General features: G+C 43.7%; 1 protein-coding gene across 9 annotated transcripts in view; it reads right to left on the bottom strand.

The window, feature by feature from the left end:
- The window catches only part of DLG5 (discs large MAGUK scaffold protein 5), a 139,642-nt gene that overhangs the window by 47,271 nt on the left and 75,222 nt on the right, over positions 1-17,149 (bottom strand). For 5 of the 9 annotated variants that reach the window (XM_081007624.1, XM_081007617.1, XM_081007618.1 and 2 more), the window contains exons 17-29: positions 15,418-15,556; positions 15,121-15,265; positions 14,328-14,449; positions 13,137-13,229; positions 11,945-12,113; positions 9,615-9,692; positions 8,758-8,920; positions 7,603-7,736; positions 6,675-6,839; positions 5,876-6,059; positions 4,985-5,133; positions 2,302-2,472; positions 888-1,084 (exon numbers count right to left, since the gene is read on the bottom strand). In XM_081007624.1, the coding sequence (XP_080863750.1) occupies positions 888-1,084; positions 2,302-2,472; positions 4,985-5,133; positions 5,876-6,059; positions 6,675-6,839; positions 7,603-7,736; positions 8,758-8,920; positions 9,615-9,692; positions 11,945-12,113; positions 13,137-13,229; positions 14,328-14,449; positions 15,121-15,265; positions 15,418-15,556 (1,909 nt within the window). The remainder of the gene's footprint in view (positions 1-887; positions 1,085-2,301; positions 2,473-4,984; positions 5,134-5,875; positions 6,060-6,674; positions 6,840-7,602; positions 7,737-8,757; positions 8,921-9,614; positions 9,693-11,944; positions 12,114-13,136; positions 13,230-14,327; positions 14,450-15,120; positions 15,266-15,417; positions 15,557-17,149) is intronic. The other 4 variants (XM_081007621.1, XM_081007622.1, XM_081007620.1 and 1 more) reach the window with 3 other exon arrangements.

Raw genomic sequence — 17,149 nt, 5'->3', positions numbered from 1 at the left:
CATACTTCTTAGCTACTGTGAATAGTAGATTTATGGGGACATGTGGAAATATACTTTAAGAAGGGTTATGGGATATGCCAATCAGTCTTGTATGTAAAAGATTAAATGTGTGAGAGAAGAAGAAGAGGAGTCCCACTTTAGCACTACCCGAAGGAGTCTCAAAGCAGCTAACATTTTCCTTTCCCTTCCTCCCCCACAACAAACACTCTGTGAGGTGAGTGGGGCTGAGAGACTTCAGAGAAGTGTGACTAGCCCAAGGTCTCCCAGCAGCTGCATGTGGAGGAGCAGAGACAGAAACCCGGTTCCCCAGATTACGAGTCTGGCATTTGGGTGTCACTAAACAGCTTTGAACATGCAGCGGATATGGCAGGCTAACTCTCCCCCGCTCACCCTTGCCTCAACTCCTCTGTTTTGTTTTGTTCTGAAACCCAGTCATAGGCCCTTCTTTAAAGGTAAAGGTACCCTTGACCGTTAGGTCCAGTCGTGGACAACTCTGGGGTCGCATGCTCATCTCACTCTATAGGCCAAGGGAGCCGGTGTTTGTACGCAGACAGGTTCCAAGTCATGTGGCCAGCATCACTAAGCCGCTTCCGGTGAACCAGAGCAGCGCACGGAAATGCCATTTACCTTCCCGCTGGAGTGATACCTATTTATCTACTTGCACTTGACATGCTTTCAAACTGCTAGGGGGCAGGAGCTGGGACCAAACAACAGGAGCTGACCCTGTTGCAGGGATTCGAACCACCGACCTTCTGATTGGCAAGCCCTAGGCTCTGTGGTTTAGACCACAGCACCACCCACGTCCCATGAAGGCCCTCCTTTACCAATATGCAAATAAACCTAGATAATTTTGTTGTGGGCTAAGCAAATTCAGTTAAGACACTTGCCATCCAAAAAAGGGATGGAGTCTGTGCTGATGGTGTCAAGGGCTAGCAGTTCCTTTCCATCTTTGGACCCGCTACGTTTGTGCTTGTGCTTCCTCCTAAAGAACGACCTCCGAGCTGCTGCCGATGATGTCTTTGCAGAGCTGTTTTCATCTTTAGCTTCGGACATGCTGTGCCTCCTGTAGAACTCCTGCTCCATCCTGCAAAGAAATTGTGGGCTTAATCGGGCAAAATCTGAAATGCTCTTGAACAGAATACAGGTAGCAGTAAAACCAACGATGGATCTTGAGTCAGGCCTCACTATACGGTCGTCTGTAGTTGACTTGAGGATGAAAGTTCGGTTCTGAGCTAAACCAAGCCATGACTTACCACAATCGAACAAACATGAGGATTCCTGGGGTGAAGACTGTGGCCTCTGCACCCAGCCTAGGCTTGTGGCATGTCTCACTATAGACAAACCATGAGCTGTAATTAAGACTCCCTGCTCATGGTTTGTCTGGAGGAAGCCAAACCATGAGCCCAACCTCAGATGCCCAACCTAAGTCAAATAATGAGCTTCTGTTCAGTGTGTGGTGGTCATCTAAGTGGGTAGGTATAGAAACTTTAAGCACAAAGTGAAGAATTAAAAAATAGTAAGAATAATAGAGTCCCATACAAAAGAGGAGAGCAGGTATGGCCACACTAGAACCCCATGATTCTACAGTTCCAAGGTTTCTACAGTTCCAAGGTTTCTACAAGGTTTCTACAGTTTCCAAGGAGGGAAATGAAGTGAGAAGGTTGGTGAAATGCTATTGCAAAAAGGGAGAAAGAGAATGATATGATCAAGTAAAAGACCTGAGAGTGAGTGAAAACCAAAAAAAGTATAAGCTGGCAGCCAGAATGAGGGACATCCCCCTCCACCAATTGGCTGCATATACACCATGACATCAGGATCTTAGCTGAGGCAGCAGTGCCCAATTCTGTCCCTTGATCTTAATCTCCTTGATCTTTATTAAAAAGCAAGCATTAATTTGGTGGATTAAAGGGGAAAATGTGGTGTTCTCTTATGTTCCAACCCATGGACCAAAATTAAATATGGATGCCATCCATCCCTGTCTAAAAGTGCTGTGGCATGATGACGGGAAGCCACTTAGGCTGTCCCGGAATAAAAGCACAAAAACAAAGTCCTTTCCATTTTTAGGAAGTAGGCAACCATCGGTAGCACTAAAAATGACTTGACGGAATAGTTTCTTTTAATTGAGAGTTATTAAAACATGCCACCTCTCTCAAGTAACTTTATTAGGAAACTTAATACCCCCTCCAGCATTAACTACAAAGCTTTGAAGAACGAAACACTTGGCTTTCGTTCATACTTCATCGTAACTGCCTCCTTTTAGCAATGAGGCAAACACCACTTGTATCTCAGAGATTTAATTACATGTATTTGCTGGGAATCTGTCCTCTTTCCAGCTTTTGGGCATTTTCATCCAGCTGCCACGCCATCCAGCAGCCAAAGTTCCCCTGCGGCAGAGTGTCATCGACGTACAAAATGTCATCCTTCTTGAAGCTCAAGTCCTGCTCCACTTCTGCCATCCGGTCATAAAGTGCCCTGCAAAAAGAGAGAGATAAAGAGACCCATTTTATTTTATTTGTTTTTTAAAATTTTCTTTTTCCCCCTTTTTGACAAACTAATAATCATAAATAAATAAGAATAAAAATGTACACCCCACCACCGAGACCATTCCATTGTAACTATCCAACCTCCCAAAATTTCAGCACCTCTTGCAATGGTTTGACCCCTTTCCATTTTAACAGTACAAATTCTGCAAACACCCTCCATATCTCCTCAAATCATTTCTCCTGCATATTTCCTGTCTTACCTTAATGGCACGTGTTAATTTATCATTAATAGCAATATCCCTCATCTCTTTATACCATTCTTCCATTTTATATTCTGCTTGCCCCTTCTAATTCCTAGCCATAGTAATTTGTGCAGCTGTCAATAAATTTGTGAGCAAGTCCTTCATAGCTTGCAAACCTTCCACCCCATCATAAATTGATAATAATGCTATCTCTGGACTTTCAGCCAGCTTTAACCCAGTGATTTCAGTTATCTCCTTAAAAACCCTTTGCCAAAAAAATTGTACATATTTACGCTTTTTATTTTAACAATGCTTTATATCAGAGACTCCAGGGTGTGAACCAGGAACCTCCTGATTTGAGGCTGGGACTTTGCTGAGTTGAGCTCCTTGGGACTATGCATACTTGAGCCCCAGAGGCGTCCTCAGGTTCAGGACAGAGAGGGCATGTCAGTCCTTGCAATAGGTAGGCAGCAAGGAGCCTGTGGAATAGCAAGGCCTGGGAGAAATAAATACTTCTTCTTCTCATGCCTGGTCAACAGAGTAGTAACTTAAAGCTCCCACTTCTCCCTCTACAGCCATTTCAAGAATCCCAAGTAGGAGGCGACCAGTTCCAGGGCTGATGCGGACACGATTGCCCACAGCCTTTATCTACCTGGGGGTGTATATTTATATTGTTAATGGGATGGATTCAGACTAAGTTTGATGAACTTAATTCCCATTGATTTCAATGGGAGCTGAGTAAGTCAAGACTAATTTTATCTCAATAGGACCCAAGTTCAACTAACATAGTCCAGACCCAACCCATCAAGAGGGATTTAGAGCTATGCTTCACCACTGTATCATTGTGCTTCAGGGCATATAATACAAGCTCTGGATGGCTCAGCTGGTTAGAGCACGGTGCTGATAACATCAAGGTTGCAGGTTCAATCCCCATTTGAGAAAGCTGCATATTCCTGCATTGCAGGGGGTTGGACTATATGATCCTTAGGGTCCCTTCCAACTCCACAATTCTACAATTCTATTATTTTACCCGTGTGCTTTACATTAGAGCCATCTGTTAAAAGGCAGTCCAGCAAAATATCACAAATCCTGGTGGGGCACAGAGGCTAGGAATTTTAGTTTATTCAAGAGTTTATATTATTAAATATATGTTATTGTTGGTACTAAAGGGTTAAGAGGTAACAAGTCGTTCTAATCACTGAGCAGCTGGAAGTCATTAAGCATCCAGGAATGTGAGTTAGTTTGTATAAATAGTCAGTTCACCCGTGTGTTCTCTCTCTCTCCGCCCCGCCCCTTGACCTGACTGGCAGACTCAGTTTGTGGCCATGGGCGTGTTTGCTAATATGAGTTAAGTTTAGAGTAAAGTTTTCTTTATGCTGGAGATAAAAGCATGTGTGCTTTATCGCCAGGGTTTTTCTTTTGTAAATAAAGTTTTTTTTTGAGTTCCAAAGTGCTTGCTCCAGGATTCTTCATTGAAAGGTACTGACTCTCCTGCCTTCTTCAACCGCTGCACGAAATTCTCTGCTGAGATAAGACTTATGGCGTTGGAAGCGCACTGGACGTTTACTTAACATTAAACTAATTAAAGTTTAATGGATAGTTATTTAATTGTGTGCCTAAATTACTTAAAGCTATTCAAGGAGTTCATGACTGAGATAAGCTTTGAACCAGAAAACTGCTGGCTCACTTATCTTTTTCTCTTTTTTTAAGGAAGTGCTCTCTCTGATACTTAGTCATCTTCACAAATCTCTGGGAGGTAGATTAATAATATTCAATTTTACAGGCTATGGAATCATTCAAGAATCCTTAACAGGGCTGTGCTGGGCCTAAGGCCCACTTCCTTAATCATAGGATATCCATCCTTCAGGTAATTAAGGGGAGATTATTAAATTCGTTGAAAAGGAAGTATGGAATCACCATAAATACAGTTTGACTTATTGTGACTGAACTTTTGATGCCAATTTTGTAGGCGTGCTCTTGAGCTGTATTCATAAAAGTGGGATGCGTGCTCGCATCAAGTAACAACTTTTATGTATAAATAAACCATTGCAGATTAAGTCACTAGAGACAGGGCGGTCCTGTTCCCTATAGTCAGTTCAAACACAATGTTTGAACTGCGTTGAAAACGCAGCCAATTTACAAATTCATCCGCAAGCCATCAAGTGCTGAAAGTTCAAGAGATGCTCATATCTGTGTGAATTAGCCCACAGTTGTTGCAGATGAACAGTCACCTGGTTTACTGATTGAACTTCTACATACCTGACATAGAATCCGTCTCCGGGTAACTCTTTGATCTTGTTGAATTCTTCTATTCTGTACTGAGCTTTTATTCTAACATTTTCACCTGGCTTGAGCATTTCAAGATAAGCTTCTTCGGCTGTTTTGTTCCGCATGTCAACAGATCCATACTGCGGGGGGGGGGGGGGGAGAAGGAGAAGAAACAAAAACACTTGAAATCTCCAATCGGGTGCACATGTCCAACAAACCAAACAATGTAAAGGATGTTATGTGGGACTAGAGAGCCTGACTACGCCAAAAGAGGGTGAAAGGAAATACATTCACATTGCATTAAGAACCCAGCGTCTTTGCTAATGGAAAAATGGGGAAATGGCAACCCAGTCCAAAAATACAGCTGGGCAGCACAAGTTTTCAGAAACGTCATTCATTGGAGAATGTCTAGGCCATATTTCATCTATGGATCACTGCTTTGAATCTTAAGCATCCTTGCTGGTCTCAGATGACATTCCACTTCAAATTTTGTACATTTTCCAACTGAGACCTAATAGATTTCCTGCTTATCTCAACCTTCCTCATCACACTAGAATCTTTGAGGGCCAGACTACATATCAGATGTAGTTGTACGATTATTTTTCCTTATGGTATTTTATTTTTCCTCTCCAAAAGCACTAGCAGCATCCTGGAATCAAAAATGAAGGATCAGCTGGAGTGGCGGTGGCATGTGGGTGCATGAGAAGAGGAAGAAAACAAGGGATGATTTCCCCTTTCCATGCTAACCTTTTTTGTCCACTAAAAACAAAAAACCCAAGCTGCTTTTCCTTTCATGGGGGAAACTATGGATGTGTTTTTGCATCCACAGATTCTGCAAGAGTTTGAACCACCAACCACCTTCCTTTTATATCTACTGCTTACCTCAAGTATCATGTCTCCAAGCACCAGCCCATCAGGTCCTTTGGCAGGGCTGTCATCTTCTACATCGGACACAAATATACCATGTAGGTTTCCACCACAGATCTGGATTCCGAGTTCCACTTGGGACTTCTTAATGGTAACTGTTCTAGGTTCAGGTGTCCTCTTGCTGGTGTCTACAGAATTCCTTTCAATGGCAAGAGAAGAAGAGAAGACACCCAAGGCCTGTTTGACAAGTTGATCCTCATCAGGTCCTGCTCCTCCAAACCCTCAGCTCCAGCCAGCCCTTAACCCCTGTTCCCTTGCTATCTCTCAGCTCTCAGCAAGAGAGGCCCCAAAGATGTCCCAGCTGCCCCAATCTGTGGCATTATTTGGCAGGAAGGAATCGACTCCTTTCCTCCATTCAGGGCTTTTTCCCCCGGCCAGAACTTGCCAGAACTCAGTACCTGCACCTCTCAGGTGGGCACTGTTGCCATTATAAAAGAATAAGGGAGGCATTCATGGTGAGTTCCAGCACCTGTTTTTCTAGAAGAATAGCACTGCCACCATGGATCCAGATTCAGTGTTCCTCTTGGGAACTCCCACTCCCTCGTGCTGAATTGCTTGGCCCCGGAGAAGGGCAATGTGAGGACCAAGCTCCTTGTAGAAGTGGAGCCCTTGCTTTCAAATTTGGCACTCAGCTTTCAACCCTACTCCCCTTGAGTAAGTCTAGAAGACAGAATAGCTGCCCAATCCCAAAGATGCAGAGAAAGAGAAAGAGAAAGAGAGAATCTTCATAAAGTGAAATGAGGAAGCAGGTTACCTGATTGAATTGCGGGGACTGGTGGTTGGGGTGGTCTGCTTGGATGGAGGTGTCATGGTCCCTTCATCCTGTTCACTCACAGTATCAATTATGGAATGGCTGTCAGGGGTTGCAGCTCCGCTGCCTTGTGGAGTGGAATGGCTGCTCACGGGTTCTAGCCGGGAGCTCAAGTTAGCAGAAGGAAAAAGAAGAATACCACAAAAATTAAAAGCTGATCAACTGCATTATATCTAAACAGTTTCAGATATTTAGATATTTAAATGGGTGCTTAGATTTTCATCCACGCCCTCCTCCAAAAGCTTAAGGATGACTGCCCCTGCTGCCTATAGAATATAGATCTATCCTGGTCCTGGCTAGCAGCTGAAGTGACCGGCATCTTGCTTATTCTGGGATCAGCTGTTCTCCCCCAGCAGACAAAAGCAGCCGGTCCCAGAGTGAGCAAGGGACAACTGCAGTAGCCTGGACAAGGAAGGGTTGGTTGGTGTAGATGGCAGCAGCTCTGTAAAATGTACTGGATGCTGGTGGGATGGAATCTGCTCCTGTGAACTGGATTCCAAAACAGGTGAGAGGTACCTAAAAATACATGTATTTCCTGTGTAACATAAATTTGCTGTCAAGAATCCCATCCCCCCGCACACCCTTTCACTGCTTCAGACAAGTGTTGTGATTGGCTCTTGGTTTCGACACCCAATAAGGAGGTTCAACATGGGGTTGTTGACATGGAAAACAATATGCACTCTTCCCACCAGTCGTCCTCAGGGAGAATATCTATTTCACTGTGGTTCAATTCAAACATCATAGGAAACCACAACTAAGGAAGCTTAACAATTACAGGTATCTGTCAGCCTCCAGATGCCTGATCCGAGAAAGCAAAAACTATCAGTTCACACGGCGTAGGTCATCCTGGATAAGGGCTAACCAATCTTACCTTGATCGTGAGTGATTGCCAAGTTGGAACATGTGTAGGTTGTATTGTGCTAGAATAGTTATGGTGTCACACTGCTGTCCGATGATGAGCCGTGCTTGCTGTTCTGTAGCATTCCGCAGATTTATTCCATTAAACTGTGGGAGGAGAAGGAGGAAGACACATGCATTCAGCAGCACATTCCTGCTGATGAAATAAGTATAGATTTCCCCATTTAACTTCATATTGCTTTTTGAAATTTGATCCCCCGCCCCGATTTATTGGATCTGTAGCGCAAGATATTTGTGGAGTTCAAGTCAGGGTGGATAGGAATGCCATTATTGATTCTATATTATTTAATTACCACTTTGAAGAAAAAATCAATGGCATCATAAAATCTTGACAATTTGACCTGACTGATCTGTAAATGGATAACTTACTGACCTACTTAAGTACAGAAAGCTTTTCCTAAATAGTATTTTTTTTAAATAAAAAGTCAGCTTTTTACATAAGAAACATTTTAAACACACATACAATGAAGTAAATGCATTTCAAATTTGATTAACATTTTTCTGAGGCTGGTGGGATACCAAAGACTAATTAACCTTTAAATTTTAAGTAAATTCAAGGGTGCGTGGAAACACAAGTCTTGTGGGCACTCCCTCTGATCCATGCTCTTCTGGGACCCCCATGCTCTTCTTTTAGGCATCCAAGAGAGCAATGTTGTGAAATTTGATTGCAAACATGGCAGACAACTTAGCAAGGGGGTAAGTCAAAGGAAGCTCCCACCCCATCTTTTAGAATTCTCACATTACAGCTTAATTCAAAAGTGCAATGTGTGAATGTGGCAACACATATTTCTAAATGTGTGTTAACATGCAGGAATACTCATTGGGGACCCAGAGCAGGTTGCTGCTCCTCCAATGGGCGATACAGACCCAAATCCCTGTTTTCCCCAGATTGGCTCATTTCCTGTGTTTGTAGGTGGCAATTTCAGGCTACTGTAGAAATAGCAACACACTAAGTACATTGTGATATCCATTCTGTTTATGAAAACAAGTTGATCCGCAAATAAAATTGGCAATTTCTAAATGCCGGCATCTAAACCATTTGCAGCAAGCTGCCCCTGGTGTAAAAATAGCAGCATTGGTCAGCTTACAAAGGTCAGAAAACCTTTACCTCCAGTAACTGGTCACCATATTCAAGGCCAGCCTGATGGGCGATGCTGCCACCAGTCACTTTAGAGACAAAGATCCCACCATTTTCACCACATACGATGGAGATTCCTAGTGGCTCTGAGCCCTTCTGCACTTTGACATGCCGCGGTTCTTCCATATAAGGCCTTTGGGAGGAAATGAGAAGGAGGAACCATCAAACCATGGACACCCCAAACAAAACGGAACGAATTACGCAAAAGACATGCACTACTCATTCCCACCCTAACCCTTAAAAGCAGAAGACCACCTTAAAAACAGAAATGCTGCAAGAAGCAGCATTGCCTTAACACCATCATGCAATGTATGGTGGCCAAATCAATTAAAACGAACATTTTAAATGCATTTAGAGAGAAGAACAAAAAGGGAGGGAAGAAAATTAAAACACAAGAAGTAGAAATTAAATGATGAGTTTGAAACAAAACACACCTTTATCCATATTATATATAGGTAAGCGAACATATATAATATGCATTTTAGAAAATGTTTTAGAAGGAAGCCTTACGCCAATTTACAAAGAAATGTGAGATCCTTAAGAGGCAACAAACATAAATATAACATGGTAAGGCAAGAGCAAGGAAAGCACAATACCAATATTTAATATTTGTATGCAGGGGACACAACATTAGTCAATGAAAATTAAGCAGCTGTAAAAAAATCAAACCATTAAAAATGGTCAAGCCATTAAAAATGGCAGCTTGCATGGTAGGATTGCAATTACCATGCAATTTTTCCTTTGGGGGGAATTATCCAAACATGTAAATAGCACAGGGAAGGTGCGCAAATACTGCTTGAGAAGGACAACCTTTATATCAAGCCAACCTCAAACTCCTTAGTGAACAGAACCTTGGCCTAGGAGCCACAGGGATTCTCAGAAAAGACCTATTACGGAACAAATATCTGAAAGATGCAGAGGGGTGCAGAAAGGAAGAGAAGAAGAAACACTTAGAAAGAGAGATAGTAACAACAGAGACTAAATTGAGACCAGAAATCAAGCCCCATGAAAAGTGCAAGTCAAGCCTTGGTACCAATTTCCTACCAAACGCAGCTCAACCCTGGTTCGTGTCAACTGTTTTGACTGACAACTCCTAGTGGCTGCGATGCATGCACCATTCACCTGCATATGGCACCAAGGCCCCCAACCTCTTGACTTTGGGTAGTTGCAGGCATGCAAAACCCTGGGCTAAGCTTCCACTATTGGTAGGGACGGAAGCCACAGCTTTCTCAGCCATCTTGCTGTTTGCACAGGGAAGTATCTGCTCAGTGGGTGGTTGGGTGACAGCTCCCAGCTTCCAGAAAATTGTTTGGCTTTTTACTCCAATTCCCCCCTTTCCCCAAGGTGCAAGATTAACCACAGACTCTTGCTATCCACTCTAAGGCACTTGTACTCTTGTGGGTACTCTTGTACGAAGAATAAACACAGTGAATAGAGTACATGATACATTTCTATTAAACACATGCATGAGCTGCCCACGCCAGAGAAGCCAGACCTGGCCTGGTTTCTGGGCAAAACAGTCTTTGCATAGGTGCTTTTTTGGAAAACAAAATGAAAAAAGAGGGGTGTGCTTTATAAACATTATTTCCAAAGTATTGTTTTTGTGAGAGTAGCAGACAGGGCTGTAGTGAATAATAATAATAATAATAATAATAATAATAATAATAATAATAATAATACTCTTATGACTGGAGATAGAAGCCTCTGCTACAGTCAGTTGGCCTGCATGAAAGTCCACTGGCAGCCCCAAGCGCTCTAGCCTCATGTACGACCCAGCCCTTGGTATATATGGCACCTTCCTCCAATATTATTGGGGGGGTTGGGGAGCTGGGGAAGACCACCAGCCAACCCATTCACAGATTAATGAATATGCTCCAAAAATCCACCAATCTGTAAGCTACTTCTGTCCCTCCATGCACCTTTCAATGCTTTGAACGGGAGCTTCACAGATTTGGTCATGCATAGAAAGGGACACCACTGCCTTTGCTCAGTGTGATGACAGGCGAGTCTCTGTGATTCCGAATTTTGTCATGAATCTTTTTGTAAGAATCTTTCATATTCCCTGGAAAAGCTTTGCTCAGATGCAGTCAGCTCCTTTGGGAGTCTGTGAAACTGCCATGAGTTTACATAGCACCTGCTTAACCTTAAGTACAGAATTTTTTTTTGGGGGGGGGGGTAAATACTCAGCACAACACTAACATCTTATCATACTTATCCCTCAAGCAGAAAAGATGGGGCAGAGCAGAGTTGCCAGACCTTTCTGTTTCATGTGTCACAGAAAGGGGTGTCATCACGGTTCAGATTGTACTACTGCTTTTCACCCTTCCGCTACCCAGAAATTGTTTTATCTGCAATGGATTACGCATGGATCACTGGTCACCCTATCCTTTGACCGCGATAAAGTCAGGAATGCCCTGGTCGCGGTCCTTCTTTTCTACAGCGCAAGAGTGAAGCCTCTTCACATGCTGTTCAACCCTGCAATAATTAAAGGTCGCACACACATATGTCTTCATTCAGAAGCAGCTGCCTCCCCCTCCCCATGCAATTCTCTCTCTCCTTTCCATTTAAGGCGCATGCCTTGGCTCATCATACTGGCCATGTGCTGTTAAGTGAAAGAATCTCCAAAATGGAACAATCAATTCAAGAGCAATCATGAAGCAAACCCACGTAAGCTGTTAACGCATTCCTTGTTGTGTTTGCTGCCAGAAGGGGGGCATCTATGTGACCTGGCACCTGTAACTTTTCTGGGAGGGACTGCTCTCTGGAACATTGGTCCTCAACAACTGGGCCACCCTAATGTGGGCTGCACCAGGGGTCCAACCCACACCTTTGCCGCTTTTCTCCATTTTTTAAGAAAAAAGAATGCAAAGCAGAAAGTTTGTGGGCACAAGGACAGCCAGGGGACATGGAAGAGAGGAGCAGAAAGGTAGAATAGATAGTAGGGACTGGGATGGGGTGAGGGACAATCAGTCAAATTTTGCAGATTGGGGTCAAAGGCAAGTCCCAGCTTGAGAAAGGGCTGAAGGCTACTGGTCTAGAAGGCTGCAGTTTCTGTTCTTGGCACATTTCCCCCCTTTCTCTAGCTATTTCCCCCCCATTTACACATTTAACCACTATTTTAACTAGCCCTACCTAAGACATTTACAGAATAACTTACTTGTCTTTTCGACGTTGCCCTACAGATACTGGGCTCACCGAGATCCTGGGCAGGGTGGAAAGCGAGTTCTGCGACTGGCTACTGGCGAAGGATGAGGTCTCCAGGTTAAGCGGTGACTGCGGTGGGGTTACCAGGCTGGGGCTGCTACATTCGGAATGAGACAGTGAACCTGTATAGAACAGCACAGGAGCAGCCATGGCAGTTGGATGTGTTGCAAAAGTTATCGGGGAAGTCACACCGTTACTTTACATTGGCTTCCAAGTGTTTTTAATAGTGGGCTTCCAACAAGAACAACACCTAAATGTTAAATTATGTGCACTATTTAAAGACTACCCCACCACCACTAGGATATGATGGGAAATGGGGAAAATTTATAGCTTATCTTAAATACCATTGTAAACAGTTAATAGGATTGGAATATCACTTGTAGTTTAAAGGTGAATTTTGGACACAATGGAGAGGTAAAAGATTTGGATTATCATAAAAGATGCAGGAGGAAACGATTAACAATAGGAACCACAAAAGGGAGGAGGGAAGTCCAGGAGATTCTCTGGAATCTTGTTTCTATGTTGTATGTTGGATATGTGACTGTAAAATTATAATCTGAAAAACCAAATAAATTAATTAAAAATAAAATAATGCTCTAATGAATTTTTTGGGGGGGTTTCATACTAACACTGAGAGGTTGAGGGGGTAGAGGGAATGTTTTTAATATGCATGCACTAGAAATATGGGATGGGGGCATGTCCTTGCTCAAAACTTGGAGTGCCCAACGTTCACCGTGGTACCCTCAGACTCCCCCTTGAGCCCCCCTTCCTAACCCTCTCAATTAAAAAATAAATAAATCAGGGTCTTGTTTGTTTTGTTTTTTTAATTTGGGGGTCGTATCTCTTTGCTCCTGTGTTGTATTTGTGAAGGGGGCGTGCATGGGTGTTTTGCCTGGTGCTTCGGGGAGGAGGATTTTCTCATTCCATTACTGTATTTTTCTTCTACAAAATGGCTATGTTGTGGTACCCATGCCAGTTTCTTAGATTTCCAAATGTGACCTGGGGGGGGGGGGGGGGCGGGGCACCAAAGGTGGGAGGGTTCCCTGCTCTAAACACTGACAAACATCTACTAGCTGGAACGCAGAACTCTCCATTCATGCAGTAATTCCCAAGAAAGAAATGATATAAATTAATAAATAAATTACCCCTATCAGAGCCAATGACGGACCTCGGGTACCTTGGCGTCCATGGTATTTTTATTCGTTCTGTCCTATATTGCAAGTTGCTGGAAGAACCTACTTTAAAGGAAAAAGGAAAGAGAGTCAGGATTAAGAAGAAAGAGGAGATAAACTCCTTTAGGCCCTGAATTCCACAAGAGATCTGCAAGATTTCTGCTGTAGCAATATAAAGTGGTCCTCTGGAACAAGCTTTATTATTTCAGAGAAAAATCTTAACTGCATCCTCTGGTAGTTAAATGGAGATGTATCAGTCACATGGGGGACATCTTTTTTAAAAAAAATACAAAACCAAAAGGAATGTATGAGTAAGGAACGGGGCACCATTGTCCCCTCCCTGTTATCCTTCTCCCAAATACTTTCCTCCTCAGCTGAGCTCAGATATTGGAACTGTGCTCAGCTGGGAGAAAAACATTTGAAGAAAGGGTTCTGCACACAGGCATAGGCAAACTTGGCCCTCCAGATGTTTTGGGACTACAACTCCCATCATCCCTAGCCAACAGGACCAATGGTCAGGGATGATGCGAGTTGTAGTCCCAAACCATCTGGAGGGCTGAATTTGCCTATGCCTGCCTTATAGCCTTTTTGTTCTTAAAAACAGGACCCTTCCCATCCCTGTATTATTGAGAAACTGCTGTCTTTAGCTACAAACATATACCACTCATTCTGCAAGGGCCTATGGAAACTCACATCTTTCTCAGTATGAAGAATGCAATTGGGACAAACCAAAGAAAGTCATCGCCAACTCCCTCAAGCACAATTAAAGAGACATTGCTCTGTTCTAGCTTTTGTAATTCTAGACAAGGATGTAAACTCACTCAGACAAGGAATCATGTGCAGTGGGCTTGTAATATGACATGGGCAGTGCATGGGGCCTGACACAGTCCTTACAAGGGCTGCACAAACCCAATGATTCACTCCTGTGTCTCATAGGAGGCTGGTACATGAACTGACTTGGGAGAATTCTAGAAATCTGCATGACAGCACTGCAGCAGCATTCCTGGCAGTTTTAATGGGCTGTCTCTGAGTGGCCAAAGACAGAGAACAGAGTCTGAATCTTGCAGCAACAGCTAGAGAGAAAGCTGAATATTTTTTCCTCAATTGCACAAACTTAGGAAGGAAAGAAATGGCCTGCATTGCCCAATCCGAAATGCCACTTACCAAGTCTTGCGCTAGAAGGCAGTGAATTTGAACCATGCGATGACCTTGTGCGTGAGTTGTCAGAACACTCACTAGAGTGCTTGTGACTCAGGTCCAAACTCAGACGGCCCTGGTGTTGGGCACTACAACACATAGAAAAACTGTGTGTTACTGGTTCAGAATCACCAATCACCCACATATGTGTGGTTAAGACACAATCCTGACATATGAAAGTGATCAGAACACAACAGCAGAATGGAGACGATTCACCGATTTGCTTGTGGGGAAATAAATGGAAACGAAATGGTGGCCTTCATGTACCATCTGGTTGGATATAATAATAATAATAGTAATTTATTATTTATACCCTGTCTATTTGGTTGGGTTTCCCCAGCTACTGTGGGCGGCTCCCAACAGAATATAAAAACACGATAAAAGATCGAACATTAAAAACTTCCCGATACAGGGTTGCCTTCAGATGTCTTCTAAAAGCCAGATAGTTTATTTCCTTGACATATAATGGGAGGGCGTTCCACAGAGCGGGCACCACTACCAAAAAGGCCCTATGCCTGGCTCCCTGTAACCTCACTTCTTGCAGTGAGGGAACCGCCAGAAGGCCCTCGGAGCTGGACCTTAGCTGGGGGTGGAGACGCTCCTTCAGGTATACTGGGCTGAGGCCGTTTAGGGCTTTAAAGGTCAGCACCAACACTTTGAATTGTGCTCGGACACTGCTGAAAGCAGAACAGAAAAACAGCTAGACTTTCAGCCAGATCCAGCAAGCTTCTTTTTTTCCTTTTTCCTTTTTTTTACATACCTGGGATGCAGATGCTGATAACAATATTGGCTGGCAACAGAAGGGCAATTGCTGGTGTTAATTCTATGGCTCCAAGCAGTGTAAACAGGATTTCTCATAACAGCTGTTACTGCAGGACATGGTGCAATGTTTCGTGGTACCGTACCTATAGGTTGTGGAACAATACATTAATTAAGTGCTGAAGGTTCATTCAACAACAAGAAAAAATGCATCCCGTAACAGCATAAATGATAGCGCCTCTGCTTACCAAGGATTCAAGATTTCAAATCAAAACACAGTTCTTATGTTGTAACTAACCTGAAGACAGACTTCCAGGGTATAAAGAGGTAGGCAAAAACCCATCGCTGTGCCTACCAGACTGTTTTGGTGAATACACTGGCCATTCTTGCAGCTCAGGAGAAAGATGCTCTTCACTTGCTGGAGTATATTTTTGTACCTGTGGGGAAAGTTCAGTATCACACACATTTTCAACTCAAAGTCATTATTCTGGTATCCAGCATGGCAGGAATGACCAACATCTAGCCCAGCATATTTTGCTGCACAAAAGATATCTAACAGTTCCCTGAGATTCAAGTAGGTAGCCGTGTTGGTCTGCTGTAGTCAAAATAAATTAAAACAATTCTTTAAAAAGAGAAGTTAAAAAGACTCTACTTAAAAACTCCCTTAAAAGAATCAAGTCTTCAAGAAAGTTATATGATCTAATAAAATCGTTAAAAGAATCCTTCCAAAAGAATTAAAAAATGTAATGTAGCACCTTAGAGACCAACTGAATAGTTTTAGGTATAAGCTTTTGTGTGCATGCACACTTCTTCAGATATACTGAAACAGAAGTCATCAGACCCTTATATATAATTGGGGGGGGGGGGGTGATTCGCTAATGGGTATAGTAAGTCTGTTAGTGATCATTAATGACAGTTTGCGGGCAGGTAGGGTCTCAGCCTGCATACCAGATGGAGCTGGTAGACAGCTGCCCTGGACACAGAATTGACCTGCACCTCCATGGACAGCTGTGAGTCCAAAATGACTCCCAGGCTGAGCACTTGGTCCTTCAGGGGCACAGTTACCCCATTCAGGACCTGGGAGTCCTTCAATACCCACCCACCCACCCCGTCCCCCCAAAACAGTACTTCTGTCTTGTCAGGATTCAACCTAAATCTGTTAGCGCCATCCATCCTCCAACTGCCTCCAGGCACTCACACAGGACCTTCACCGCCTTCACTGGTTCTGATTTAAAAGAGAGGTAGAGCTGGGTATCATCTGCAAACTGATAAACACCCAGCCCCAACCCCCTGATGATCTTTCCCAGCAGCTTCATATAGATGTTAAAAAGCATGGGAGAGAGGACGGAACCCTGAGGCACCCCACAAGTGAGAGCCCAGGGGTCGGAACACTCATCCCCCAATACCACTTTCTGAACACAGCCCAGGAGGAAGGAGCAGAACCACTGTATAACAGTGCCCCCAGCTCTCAGCCCCTCTAGCCAGTCCAGAAGGATGTTGTGGTCGATGGTATCAAAGGGTGCTGAGAGATCCAGCAGAACTAGGAAACAGCTTTCACCTTTGTCCCTAGCTGCCAATGGAAGATTTGAGAATGGAAGATTTGAGACTGGCCGATAGATGGCCATATTGGCCGGGTCCAAAGATTTTTTTTAAAGAAGCGGTTTAATAACCGCCTCTTTCAGCAGGTCTGGAAAGGCTCCCTCATAGCTTTTAGGAGCCAGGATGGGCAAGGATCAAAGAGACAGATGGTCGGTTTCACTCGTCCAAGCAGCCTGTCCACATCCACAGAGGGAACAGATTGGAACTGATCCCATGCAACTTGATTAGACAGGACTCAAACACTCTCCCGCCCGAGCCCTGCTCCCACGGTGGAGTCTACCTCTTTTCAGATCTGAGCGACTTTATTTGCAGCAATTTTTTGCAAAATCATTGCAGGTGATCTTGGGGTCCTTACTGGGCACCGGTGGCACAGGTGGTTCTGTTAAATTGTGAACCACCTGAAAGAGTCTCCTTCTGCTGTTTTCTGTAGA

Source organism: Podarcis pityusensis, assembly GCF_964106645.2.
Source record: "Podarcis pityusensis genome assembly, chromosome: 5".
NCBI lineage: Eukaryota > Metazoa > Chordata > Lepidosauria > Squamata > Lacertidae > Podarcis > Podarcis pityusensis.
The sequence above is the reverse complement of the archived record's forward strand: the minus strand, read 5'-3'. Positions and strand labels throughout refer to the sequence as shown.